At 38.0% G+C, this 14,893-nt stretch overlaps 1 protein-coding gene across 1 annotated transcript in view; it reads right to left on the reverse strand.

Moving 5' to 3' along the window:
• Window positions 1–14,893, reverse strand: part of NSF (N-ethylmaleimide sensitive factor, vesicle fusing ATPase) — a 149,062-nt gene that overhangs the window by 36,663 nt on the left and 97,506 nt on the right. The window contains exons 13-15 of the mRNA XM_023244667.2: window positions 13,212–13,307; window positions 10,922–11,078; window positions 7,495–7,628 (exon numbers count right to left, since the gene is read on the reverse strand). Of these exons, the coding sequence (XP_023100435.1) occupies window positions 7,495–7,628; window positions 10,922–11,078; window positions 13,212–13,307 (387 nt within the window). The remainder of the gene's footprint in view (window positions 1–7,494; window positions 7,629–10,921; window positions 11,079–13,211; window positions 13,308–14,893) is intronic.

The raw sequence follows: 14,893 nt of genomic DNA on the forward strand, positions 1-14,893 counted from the left end.
CCCCAGATCCCTGTTTCTGGCCTAGTGTCCTCAGTCCCTTCCAGTCTAGGCTCCCTGGCCCAGGCCCCAGCACAATGTTCACTAAGAAGACACTCAGATTTGACTGACAAGTACACACAATTAGCTGCCAGATGAAAATCTAAGTGAGATATTTACACAGTGAGTTGGGAAATTCTACCACAACTTTAGGTAGATAAACCCAAAAAGGAGGAGTGGTACCAGAAAGAAAGATGCAGAAAAAAAAAAGAAAAATGTACAAACTGCCCCAGCTAGAGCACTACAACTGACATGCCAAACTTACCATTGCTAAGGGCACACGGCAGATAGATACACAGTGCCGCTGCACAACAAATGACGCCCAACAAAAGTCAGGCAGATGGGCTGAAGCTGGGCTAGTGGTCGTTCTCAAAGACTCCTTGTTTGCTTGTTTTCAAGATTTTTATTTTTAAGTAACCTCTACACCCAACGTGGGACTTGAACTTACAACCCTGAGATCAAGAGTCGCACACATGCTCTACCAACTGAGCCAGCCAGGAGCCCCTCCCAAAGTGTCTTTAAAAATTAATTTAAATTCAGATCCTCTCACTTAGTACGACAAAAGTACGTACGATGCTCAAGTTTCATCTTCGTGGAGAGGTTCTCAGTTGGGGATCAGATAAATAGTTATCATGCAAACCAGGACACCTGAAAGTAGGGAGCTGTTAATAATCTTGCTGGAAGAACAGGTAAAAACCAGGATTGCTCAAAGCAAATTGGAATGTCTGGTCATCCTAGTTTTATCAGGAAGTTTCCTACAGGAAACTTCTCAGTATAAAATTATCAGCATATAATATCAGTAAATATCAGCAGGTAAAATTATCAGTATATATAGCATTAGAGTCTGATAAGAAGCCTGGAAGAGAAGGCTAAAGAAAAAGAATTGGAAGGACTGAAGAAAAAGTGCATAAAGAGTAGCATTGGTCAACACAGACATGATGACAGGTCTGTTCTAGAAGATGGACAGTTTCTCTAGAAAACAGAGAATCCCACAGTCTATTTCTACTCTTGAGTACCACATCTCTTGTATGCCAGGTAGGTAGCGGGTCAAAAGAGACAAACTAAAGTACGAGGAGCCTGGGCTGAAGGCAAGAACATGCTGGAAGCACTATGCAAGCACGGAGGAAAAGAGGCGTGGGGCTCCTGCCACAAAGGGCTTGGGGCAGGTCTGATTATGGTCCTCAAGGACACTGCAAGTTCCCCAGGCACAGAGCCCACTCCTGGAATCTACAGACAAGCTGGGAGCCACCTGGGTGTAGGGGAGGGGCAGCAGCTGCAGCTTCTGGAGTCTACACGAATACACATGGGAACACGCCAGCATGAGCTCCACGTTAATCCCAGCCTTTCAGAATCACAAACCACAGCAAAGCATGTTCTAAGTGGATTCTATCCTCCATTTTCTATAACCTCATTAGTGCTCTGAGGCAAGTGAAGCCAAATTCTCTGGTTCTTCTGGGGCTGAAAGAGTTCATCTCAATTCTGAAGTGGTTGGCGTGAAGCACCTAGTTCGGAGGAATCTGATGACTTAGAAAATCCTTAATGTAGTAAATCTGTCAGCAATTAGTTGAAAGCATACCCTAATCATATTTGGTAGCATATAAAAACGTAAATGAGCAAATTCAAATCGGTGCTATCAGTAATAATCTCTAGTTTCTAAAAATAACCTGGGAGTAGACCAAGCAAACATTAGCTGTCTTCTAATGAAACTGCCTCAGGAAGTGGACCTAAACTTTTGGCAAAGCACTAAAGCTTCCTGGAATGACCTTAAAATCCCTCATTTGTTCTCCCTGCTTTTCAGGAAAAATTCTTACATTTTTCACATAACACAAACCACAGAGTGGGGTATTCTTAATTATATAAAAAGTCACAAGGTCTGAAAGTTCCACTAAAGATCTGCACTATTCTCCTTTGTGTGCCAAAGAGATACGAACGCCCAAAGACAGAGTGTATTAAACAAAACAACGACATGCGCCCGCCCCCCAGCCATACAGGGACCAGCAGTCACTTCCGGAGTGTCCACTTCTCTCATTTAATACGTGCACAAACTTCGGCAAATCAGCTACCTGATATATTAGGATGTTAACCAAAAACATCCAAATTCTGTTGCTTAGTAACTGCTGTCAAAAGATCCAATTTCCAGCTCTGCTCTTTGTATGGACTAAACCATGAAAAGAGGAGGATTAGGCACCATGATTCTGTTCTGTACAGACTACAATTTGCAGTGGGATTTACAGGAGGATATTCAGAGAAGATTATTTCCTTCTTGCAAAGCTAGTGGAAAGGAAAATTTCTCCCATTAATTTTCAGTCCTTTAAAAACAAGACCATATTATGTTATTAGTGGGTATAGTTTTATAAATCACTGATATTCCTACTTAATTTTGTTCAAACAATTTAGTCACACTGGATTGTTCCATTTCATCTCTGTACTGATCGTGTACTCGGAAAGCATCAAGATTAGGTAATTAGTTAAAATCAAACTCTACTGTTTTGTTCTTTTGTTCATTTAATGGCACTAATAGAAATAGTACAATAGATTTTTAAAAAAATATAGATGCAAAATGGATAAAGGAACAGAAATTTAAAAACAGAATGGAGTTGGGATGCAAACATAAACTAGGGAGAAGAAGGTCTGTAAATCCTTCAAATATCTTAATGGAACACGTGGTATCCCCGCCCACCCCACCCCTGAATGTGGGGATAATGGCAGTGTTGAGAAAGGATTTCTCTCCACAGAGAAAGGATTTATTAAGCAAATTAAGAGAAGTACAAGGTAAATTTTTAATGAGCTGAGAATAAACTATCATGTATTTTAGCACCCTCCATATGTGAACAAGAAGCAATAGCTTAATTACAATTAAATCTCTAAGATACTCATTAAAACAGGCCGAATGGCCTCCCTACTAACAAAAACTCTTACCTCTTGGTTTAAGCAATAAAATGGTACATAACGATATTCTATGAATTAGCTAGTCAGATCGTCTTTCTTTAGCAAAAATATGTTAAATTATATGAAATTATAGTTTTTAATTTCAACTATTACTGTTACAAAACATTTTTAAAAATCTTTCAACTTGAGTACTTACTCATTAAAATGTAGCTGAAGAAATTTTTTAAATGTTTATTTTTGAGAGGAGAGTGTGCGCATGCCTGTGCACACACACATGTGCATGAATGGGTGGGGGAAGGGCTTAGAGACAGGGAGAGAAAGAATCCCAAGGAGGCTCCAGGTTGTCAGGGCAGAGCCTGATGTGGGGGCTCAAGTTCAGGAACTGAGACCATGACCTGAGCTGAAATCAAGAGTTGGATGCTTAACCGACTGAGCCACCCAAGTGCCCCTGAAGAAATAATTTTAAATACCAATCTTTTACCTCACGAATTGGCAAAAAAAAAAAAAAAAAAAAAAAAAAGTTTTATTTTATTTTTTTTAAAGATTTCATTTTTAAATAATCTCTACATCCAACATGGGGCTCGAACTCACAACTCCGAGATCCAGAGTTGCATGCTCCACCAACTGAGCTAGGCAGGCACCCCAGGAAAAATATTTTAATAATATCAAGTGTAGGTGAGAGTCCAAGGAAACTGACATTCACATGATGGGGCTGCGAATGTAAACTGGTACAACTTTTTGAAGAAGTACACTTTATAAATCAGCAGTATTTTTACATAAGAGTTTTGATACCAATATTCATCAGAAATCTTCAAAATATCAATGTTTTTACTTCAGCATCCCAATTCGGAGAATTCAAGGAAGTAACCAGAAATGTATATACAGCAATAATGATAAGTAAAAATAACCACTACACTTTACTGAGCACATATTCTATCCCAAAGCACTGCACATACTTTACATATATCACCATCTCACTTAATTCTGATTATTATCTTCATTTCATAGACGAGAAAACAGAGGCTTATAAGTTAAGTGACTGTAAGACCTGGTAAGTGTGGTGGAGCTGTGATTCTAAGGTAGATCTATTTGAAACCTAAGCCCAAGTTCCCAGCCAATAGAATATGATGCTACTCTAAGAAAAATCTAGTAAGAAAATGGGGACGGTGATTTCTCTAGTTTGATAGTTCTAAAGAATATTATTTTTAATTATGAAAAAACCTGGAAACAAACTAAAAGTCCAGCAAAAGGCGAATATTTCAATGAATATCATACAGGGGTGTCTGGGTGACAGTCGCTTGAACGTCCAACTTCAGCTCAGGTCATGATCTTGTGGTTCCTGAGTTCGAGACCTGCATTGGGCTCGCTGTTATCAGCACAGAGCCTGCTTCAGATCCCCTGTCTCCCACTCTGTCCCTTCCCTGCTCATACTCTCTCGAAAATGAATAAAAACATTAAAAATAAATAAATGAACATTATACAGTTATTGACATAATACTGAGATACATTTTAATGACATGGAAAAAGGCTCGTAATAGATTAAATGAAAAAAGCAGGTTTCAAACAGTATGTCCAGGGGCACCTGGTGGCTCAGTCAGTTGAGTGTCTGCCTCTTGATTTCATCTCAGGTCATGACTTCAGGGTTCATGGGACTGAGCTCCACCGTGGGCTCCGTGCTATTGGCGTGGAGCCTGCTTGAGATTCTCTCTCTGCCCCTCCCCTGCTTGTGTTCTCTTTCTCTCAAATAATAAAATAAACTTAAAAAAAAACAACCCCAAAACCCAGTATGTCCAATGTGATCCCCCATACACAATGCATGTGTATGTGTGTCGAAGCATACAAGAAAGTTGAAAGATAAACATGGATTCTTTTTTCTTTTCTTCTGTGTTCTTTTCTGTATTTTTAAAATTATTTTTGTGATCAGGAAAAGCTACATCTTTGGGGAGGGGGGGTAGAACTCAAAAAGAAAGAAATGTCCTCTCCACAATCAATAAAAAATTATAGATTATTTGTGCTCTAAGGAAAAAAAAAAAAACGAAGAAAGAAAACATCTTCTTCCCATCCTTACACTAAAAATGGAGGAAAGATTACAGCAGTGGGAGGTAGACCAGAAGCACTAAGGAATGGCATTTATATTTCATTTTCAAAAGCAGCCTGGAAGACTTAGCACCTTTAGACTGGTTCGAGCCCTCAGGCGTTTGTCAACCTATCATTAGGCAACAATGTGAAAACTATTTGCAGGGTAGGATTTTGCAATATTTCTGATATATTTCTAAGACTCCTAGGCTTCATTCTTTGTTCTGTACTTTAGTTACAGGGAATGACTTTTTTTCTTTTTCTTTTGTCAAGAAAAACCGAAAAGTCTAATAGGAATTTATAATACTGACAACATGGAAATAATTTTTGTAACTTTAAGGGTGCATGGATGATCCAGACAGTGAATCATGAATCGAAACAGTTTTGAATAAGCTTGTATAGACACTTATTTTTATATTCCTTAGCCTTCTGCTCATCTAAAACTCTACCTTGAAAGGCTTTAACAATTTAAAGATTAAATCATAAGTTATTAAGTCATTAATTTAACCATTTAAGCCTCTAAGCCCAGCATCTATTACCTTCCCCCCTCAAGTCAATTTGCAAGAGATTAAAATAATAAAAATGATAATATCTCACACTTACAAAGCAGCTTTGATCTGTAGGAGCCTAAAGTGCTTTTTTAAAACTTTATAGAAAAACTAGGACCATCCACCCACATCTCAGAGTACATCTGAGGTAGAAGCTGGCAGCTGGTGAAAAGCAATGGAGTCATTTACCATCTGTACAGAAGACTACTATTTTTGAACAAGTATAAGGAATTAGAGGACTTAGGGAAATACAAACAGAATTAGCCGCTCAATTAAGTGGTACGTTCAATGGTCACAGGGTCCAAGGGCTATTATTTAAAGTTTCACCAGAGGAAGTTGTTTAAGGGTTCCCCTGAGAAGGAAAAAACTAAAAAACAAAGAAAAGCAACCCCTACCTACATTAGGGAAGTTACTGGTTCTAGTGATTCCGTCTAGATTTTCCCCAGAAGGACAGGTACTACCGGTGTCACCTCAGACACAGAAAAAACTATGACATTTAGGTTCTTTTTGTGTCTTTTTGGGTTCTCTTTCACACCCAATTTCAAAGACCTTTACAAAGAATGTTGATCTGGGGTGGATTAAATGGGTGACGGGCATTAAGGAGGGCACTTTTCAGGATGAGCACTAGGTGTTCTGTGTAAGAGATGAATCACCGGGTTCTACTCCTGAAGCCAAGACTACTCTGTATGAACTAACTTGAAAATAAATTCATAAAAAAAAAAAAAAATTAAAAAAAAAAAAAAACCTAGAATATTTATCTTGATGTTACAGTGTGTAGGAGAAGAATCCTGGTTCAAGCTCTGCCCCCTCCACCCATTTCAAGCACCTTATACCAACAATCTTCTGCCACCTGCACAAACGAGAAGCTGACTTCTCAATTTATATATATTTTAAAATATATTTTCCTCTTCTGTCTCTTCCCTTAAGAAACCCCTGAAGTCGTATCCTGTATCTTTATAAAGTGGGAGCCTAGGAACAAGGTAAAAGAACTCCTGAGCTACCTTTACCAGGCTGCACTCCAATTCTCAAGGCTCTTTTCTCGGATTCTGATTTTCCCACATTTCATTAACTTAGAGTCAGTTCATATCTATAAAAGTTCAAGCATGAAAAATAGGATTTAAGTAGGAGAAATACTTCGACTACATATAAAAAATAACTTCTTCACTGTCGGGGAGTACACCAAATCAGAATATCGACGGGAACACTGGCTCCCAAGTGACAGCCATTAAGTCTTATCAGTGATTTTTGTGTTTTTAAAGAGCAGCCACTTGCTATCCCAGAGGCCTGACACGGCACTTGCTCAAATGTAAGAGATGGTCTTAGAGTCCTTTCAGCTCTGGGACTCTGCTCTATGTTGCTCTTCCTTTCACTGACGGTTCAAAGTAGTCATATTAAGAAGGCGACAAATGGCACTTGGAAAGAAAAAGAAAGACGAGGACCGCATCGAGTCGCCAAGCAGATTGTGATCATTACCTACTATATCACCATCCTTTTGTAGGGCACTTGAGAATAGCTTTCCAATGATCTACCTCTGTTCTCTCCCAAACCACACAACCTAACTGATCTCCAAAAGTTTGATTTTGTACATTGATTAAAAAAAAAATCCTAAATGAATTTGCTCCACTCTACTCAAATACTTTTAACCTGATCTTTCTTTCAGTCAAGTCGATACAAACTTAAGAGATGAAAATTAATAGTAATACGTATTAAACAAAACATAACTTAGAAGATAAAGGAATGCTAATAAAAATGCATTACAAAGTTAAATCTATCTAAACAGTCCCGTTTCCCCCCAAATTCTGCTGATAATTTAGTTCCACTTGAGAAGAACATAGCTGCTACGGCTTTTACATATATACAGGTACAAAGATAGACAGATATGTACATGTGTACACACATGTATCTAAGAGATAGGAGATTCAAATGAAAGCAAAAATCTTGATACCTTCTTCATGGCCTGACACTTGGCTGTCTCAGAAAAGCCAATCATCTTATCAGGAGAGCAGATCTTGATGAAGGGGAAGTTGGATTCCTCTGCAATCTTTGCAGCTAAAGCAGTCTTCCCACTATGAGGAGGGCCTGCATAAAGATATGAGCAAGTCAGGGGAAAAAAGCCAAACCAAGCAAAGGGGAATAAAACAAGTTTAAACTTTTATCCACAATGTACTGAGGTCTCAACTAGTTGCTCATTAACATTTCCTGACACAATTTCACAGCAGACATGTTTTCTCTTATTTATTAGCAACTAAACTTAATGAACTGATTAGCATTTCTCAAAGGTATGATGAAATACATTCCTTCTTTCTTTCTCATAGTCTTAATCTTTCAAACTTCTGGCTAAATATATAATATGCAAGGGTTTTGTTTCTTAAAAAAAAAAAAAGAAGAAGAATACCTTCAAACACATTATCTGTCCTATGTTATTAGTTCTACCAAGTCACTTGTCTAATAAACAAATGCGACCTTCTTAGGAGATAATATTGTGGGCAGGGGAAAACTGCCTTATTAGAAGCAAATACGACTTTAAAAGCCAAAATTTTAAAGATTTAGGCCTTCTCATAAAGGCCAAATCTATAAGCTTAACTGTATTTAGACACCTTCTCCTCCTTCCCTTCTGTGAAATGGAAGATGTGTCCCTTTTCCACCCATAAACCAACCGATTCTTCCTTCCCACCTTCTCAAGAACCTGACATTACTGACTGTATCCTCTTGCCCTTATGTTCCATCTCTTCGTCTTCCCTGGTCTTTCCAATAGCATTTAAGCACATTTTAGCACAAAGCAAAAAAACTTTCTGGACTTCACACCCCTCACCACTAGTCTTGCTTCTCCCTTCAAAATGAAACTTCTCTAAACAATTATCTACACTGGCTGCCACTTTGCATCTTCCCTCCATTCTCAAACAAATGCTATGGTTTCCATTCCCATTACATGGAACAGGCTCCCATCTGGGTCATCAATGACCTCTATGTCACCAAATCCAACAGACACTTCATCTGTTGGCCTCTTAGGAATATTTGATACAATGGGAGAACTCTTCTCTTTTTAAAAATACTTTTCTTGGCTTCTGTAACAGCATCTTCTCTTCTCCCCCTCTTACCTCCCTGGTTACTCTTGTTCAGTCTTTGTCAACTCTTCCTGCTTTACTTGCTTCTTAAATGTTGACAAATCTCAGAGATCAGTTCCAAGCCCCCTTTCCTTCTCAACCTACACCCTTTCTGTAAGCAACCTCACCCAACCACCATGGAGTCAACAACAGTCTATACACAGACAACTCATAAATGTTATTGTCAGCCAGACCTCTCTTCTGAGCCCACATATCCAATGGGCTGCTCAACATTTCCAATTCAATTATTCTATAGGAACCTCAATCTCAACATGTCCAAAACTGAACTCAAAACCTTTCTTCTTAAGATCTGCTTCTCCACTAGTGTTCCCAATCTTAGTACACAGCACCATTTACCAGGTTGTGTATACTAGAAACCTGGTGATCATGTTTGATACCTCTCCCCATATTCAATCTAGTTATTTAATATTTCTAAGCTTCAGCTTCCCCATCTACAAGATAGGGATAACAGAAGCATCTGCCTTCATAGGATTGAAGTGGGGTTTAAATAAGATAGTGTATGCAAAGTGCTAGTAGAGTGACTAACCAATAATAACAATTCAAAGAATGTTAGCTTAATTATAAGTAATAATGATTATTATAAATCCTCTTTCCTTCTACCTCCTAAATATTTCTCAAAATGGTCTGCTTATCTCCATCTCCACTACCAGGATGTTACTTCAAACCACAATCAACTTTCATCAAGGTGCATTAATGCGACTGCTTCTAACCACTGGTTTCCCCTGTATCTTTTCTGACTCTCCAATCCATTCTCTGTCACAAAGCGGTCACGACATTTTGAAAATACAAACCTTATCATGTCACTTTACTGCTGAAAACCCTACAAACTGCCCCTCAGACAGAGACTAAATCTTTAATATGACCCACAAGGCTGTGCATGAACTGGCTCCTGTCTACTTCTTTGGTTTCATGCCTAGCCACTCTCCTTTTCTCTCTTTCTTTTTTTCTTTCTTCCTTCCTTCTTTTTTTTTTATATCTATTTTTGAGAGACAGAAAGACAGAGTATGAGTGGGGGAGGGGCAGAGAGACAGAGAGACACAGAAACTGCACAGATGGAGCACAGAGCCTGACATGGAGCTCGAACCCACAAACCACGAAATCATGACCTGAGCCGAAGGTGGACGCCCAACCAAATGAGCCACCCAGGAGCCCTTCCTTTTCTGTTTCCATCTCCTTCCCATCCAGGGCTTTTTCACATGCTGGTCCCTCCACCTAGAACATCTTCCCCAATTACTTTGCTCAGCCAGTTTCTCATCCTTCAGGTCTTGGCTTAATGTGTTTCAGGGAGCTTTCACTCCCAGACCTTTGAAAGGAGTTAGATTCCTCTGTCATGTGGACTCACCAAACTTTTCTGTTGTTGTACTAATCATAACTGTAAACAAGTTAACTGGTGAACAGAATGTCCTTACCTTTTTGTCTACTTGGCAAACTCCTAACTAATCCTTCCAAGTCTAAATTAAACACCACCTTTAGCTTTTTTTGATCATCCTGCGCAAAATGACTTGCATTCACACACACCTTCACATATACACTATAGTTGAGAATTTGTTTACATGGGGGCGCCTGGGTGGCTTCATAGGTTAAGGGTCTGACTTTGGCTCAGGTCATGATCTCACAGTCCATGAGTTCGAGCCCCACATGGGGCTCTGTGCTCACAGCTCAGAGCCTGGAGTCTGCTTCAGATTCTGTGTCTCCTTCTCTCTCTGCCCTTCCCTGGCTTGTGCTCTGTCCCCCTCTCATCTCAAAAATAAACAAACATTAAAAGAAAAAAAAATTAAAAAAAAAAAAAAGAATTTGTTTACATGTTTTTTTTAATGACCAGACTGAACTCTGTGAATGTCTTTATATCCCCAGCAACTGGTTCAATACCTAAAACATTTTACTCAATGAATACTTATTTAATTGGATTAAGTATTATGTGGTATCATACAGTCTACTACATAATGTTTAGTGAATATTTATTTAATCAAGTTGATTACTATGTGGTATCACACAGTCTATTAAGTAACAGAAGTTTCAATGCAATTCTACAAGAAAACTAGTTACTATCATTCGTCAGTAACATGCCCCCCCCAACTTTAATTTGTGTACAATATTGGTACATAAACTGGATTGCTATTTTTAGATCATGAATAGGTTTTAAACTGTAAATAATTCATTTTTCTGGAATGTGCTAAATAAATAACTTTGTAAAAGTGCTTTTTTTTTTTTTTAAACTTTTAATGCCATCTCTTCATTCTTTCTCACCTTCCAAAAGGACGCTAACCAGGGGTGTACGATCACTATTTTTAGTCTGCTGAACCAGCAGCTCCCCATCTTCTAGAACTCGAGTAACTGGATCACCCCATTTGATAATACCATTCATAATGTAACTTGCATAATCCTCTTGGTTTGTGCCAAATGCCTATGGAGGAAAATTATAATTTAAAGCATTTTGAGTGTCAGTATAAAAACTAAAATTCCCAAAAATATAAAAGATGAGTAGTAATTCCTACATATTAAAAGTATTGAGCAATATCCCACATTAACGTAAAAAGCCTGAAAAGCAAATAAAAACAAACAAAAAACCATTATCTTATAGTTTCTCATTTAAACTTTTACCCAACGGTGGTGGGGAGGAAGCTGTTTTGGGTGACTTAACAGAATAAAACAAAGATTCTAGGGTCAGATTCTACAAGAGCCCAAGCCCTTGTAACCCCTGAGAAAGGGCAGGTTCCAATGTGCTTGTTTCTATAAGGAGTACACTGCTTGTGTCCTTCTGTTAAGAACAAAGGGAGAAAGAGATTATGGACTTACAACTTAGAAACAGTTGGCTCAGCAGACAAAGATACTATCCTGACATTGACTGTCGGTGTCATGGATTAAAATGGGAAATGAAATGGCATTGAGGAGATCTTGTCCACATCAGCTTGGCGGTGGGGGACATAAGTTAAATGGCACCAAGGTAAGTTTATGTGTGTAAATATAAGATTTAGAATGAGGTAGCAATGAGCAACTATAATGAAAGACTAAAGTATCAGAAAAAGGAAATAAAAAGCAATCACTATATATAATAATTTTATGTGTGCTCGCCACATATTAGAGCTTAAATCACATCCCTCTTCATTTTCAACTTCTAGTTTTAAATTGTAACTCCCACCAAACCAGCTGCCAAGGGTAATCAGTAACTTTAGTACTTAGCGACTTAATGGAATTGTGTTTTTAAAAGGTTAACAAGTGAAGAAATGAGTAGGAAAACATAACTCAACGTAATCTAAAGGTCCCATATCTTGAGAACTTCAAATTTTAAAAATTTACCACATCCCTCAAAAAGTCAATTTTTCATTATCCAACATATGGAATGATTTTAACAGCTCTTTAGAACTTGCACCTCACAGAAAGTCATCCTCTGTAATACTGTCTCAACAACATACGGTGGTCTCATTACTCTGTTACTTTGCCACCAAATCATTTTGCAGACCACGCTTTTGTCCTTGAATGCACTAGTCCTTTGATTCCTGTACACAGAAGAAAGTTATCGTTCCCTGTTTTGGATATGAGAAACTCGATGGCCCTGTAAAAAGTTATAAAGGAGGAGTCTAGTAAGCACTTGTTGAATGGCTATTGAAGGAAATATACAGATTGGCTGGCTTTTTGTCTTTAATTATTCCAAGTATATGCTGTAAGCTTCATAGCAGCAGCTTTAAGATACCTGAACCTGGAAACAGTGACCCTCCAGGCTAACCATATATGTGAGTCTTCCTTACTCATTCTGTCATTATATTTTCTGTTTTATCCCCTGGACCCTTGGAACAAATAAAAGGAAGTTATTAAGTACTTAACTAAGCAAGTTATCTCAGCTTCTCCTTCCTGGTAGCCAAATTATTTGTCATTAAAAAAATCTTGGAATAGATCAGTTAGGCTGGGCTCTAATATTTTTGGTAACTATGACAAATGATAACAGCAAAAGATGAAATCATTTCCAATGCTCAGTAAGTTAAAGTAATTATTATATTTAAAAGTCACAACAGTCATAAAAAAGTAGACAGGGCTAAAACAAATTGATTTTAGTCTTTAAAGGAGATACTTGCAACACATAATTATTAAGAATATATAAAGAACTTGAACAGACCAAATAAAGAATAAATAATACAACAGAAAAACAGGCAAAAGACATGAATAGCATTTCACAGAAGACACTCATACAGCCAATAAACATACGCAGAGATACTTAAATTCATAGGTGATCAGTGAACTGCAAATCAAGGCCAAAATGATAGCTCATTTTACATTCGACTGAATGGCAAAAATGAAGTCCGAGAGTACCAAGTGTTATGAGATGGTGATCTCCCTATCATGAGGAATAATTTCAATTTAAGTACTAATTACCCAGCCATCAGCATTAATGTGCAAATATTTCTCCTACTGGACATTTCCAATCCTGAGATTTCCTGATTTTTAAAAGTACATACCATATAACCTTACAGAATACTGGGTAAAATGGCGATTGTGGGTTTGTTTTTTTTTAGTTTATCCATCACTCAATATCCATACTCACTGGTTTGATATCATTCTCCAAAGAAGCAAGAAAGTCTCCTCTCGTCACCTGCAGGCTCTCTGCTTTCTCCATGTCCACCTCTACTTTAGTGCTGGCCTAATCAGGAATGAAAACAAAAATGTAAGGCCTTCCAAGATTTAAGACTATTTTCAGTCTAAGAATGTAATACCTGGGGACTTTTTTAAAAAGCATATTTTCACAGACAAAAGACATCTCTCTCAAATTCACAAACATACATAACTTTTGTCCGAACAATTCCCCTTCTAGGGATTTATCCCAGGAGTATATCCACAAATGCATGCAAAGTTACATGTATCAGGATATCTGTTAGAGTAATTTGTAATAGCAGAAGATTAGAAGCAAATTAAGTGTCTACCAGAGGATACCAGTTACGTACGTTAGGACACATTTGGACCAAAGAACGCTGGAGAGTTTTTTTTTTTTTTTTTTTTTTCCTTCAAAATAAGGCACAAGGAGGAGAAAATACATACAAAGGGTCTCTAAGAACAGTGGTTCTCATCCTTGGCTACATACGGAATAACCTCTAGAGCCTTTAAAGATACACAGAAGCCCAGCCCCACTCCCTTCAGGATTTTGATCTGACAGGTTCAACAGAGGGTCCATGCATTTATAGTTTTAAAAAGTGCCACGGGTGATTCTAATGCTCAGCTAGGTTTGTGAACCATTATTCTAGAAGACCAAGGTCCTACAATTTTGATTTGTACTGATACTTTGTGCCAGCTCCAAATATTCTGCTTACTGCACCTGGAGCTAGCACTTAGAACAGACATCTGGAGAAGCATCAAGGCCTTTATCAGCACTTGGAGCTGCCTGGACCTGATGAGTGATTGAGACACTAGCACATTTTTTAACGCGACTGGGCTCACTCCCAATAGCACGAGGCAAGTGAGTCTAATTTGTAAATGGCACTGTGTTTTTTAAAAAAGGTATCTTCAGAAACATCTGACTATAAAACAAAAGTAAATTAAGCAATATTAACCTTCCATTGATTATTATAAAACACGAGTCATGTTCCTTTAGGAACAGATTGTTGAGACAAATGAAATGACAAACATTTTGTAAAAAGTCAGACTTACGGGATAAAAGGAACTATGTCAGAAACCGGATCAAGACAGCAAAACAGAATACATTTATTTATCTCCCTTCCTGCCCCAAATCCCATGAAATGACAGAAAGTGAAAGAGAAAGGTTAAAAAGCATAGAAGACATATCCAAAAATTTAACAGAGAGGAGTCTCAGAAAGAGAGAAGAGAAAGGATGATAGAGAAACGAACAATAAGAGAGAGGAGAAAAAATGTTCTCCGCACCCAAAGGAGTGTCTTTGCAGTTTAAAAGATTCAATGAGTGCTCATTAGATAAATGAACAAACCCCACATCTGTCTAGACACACTGCTATAAACTATCAGAACACCAAAGGTGAAGAGAAGTCCTAGACAACTTTTTGGTGACAAAAACAGGTTACCTGCAAAGAAACCAGAGTAAAACTGGCATATCTCTCACTAGCAACACTAGAAACAAGAAGAGAACACATATCCAGCTGTCTCCCCTAAAGAATGATTCTCACATATACTTAGGGAGGCATAGGCAAGCATTTTCACAATAGTTATTATGCACTGTTCTGGACACTAGAGACATAACAATTCAAAACAGGGTTCCTGCCC

The sequence above is a fragment of the Felis catus genome, chromosome E1 (genome assembly GCF_018350175.1).
Source record: "Felis catus isolate Fca126 chromosome E1, F.catus_Fca126_mat1.0, whole genome shotgun sequence".
NCBI lineage: Eukaryota > Metazoa > Chordata > Mammalia > Carnivora > Felidae > Felis > Felis catus.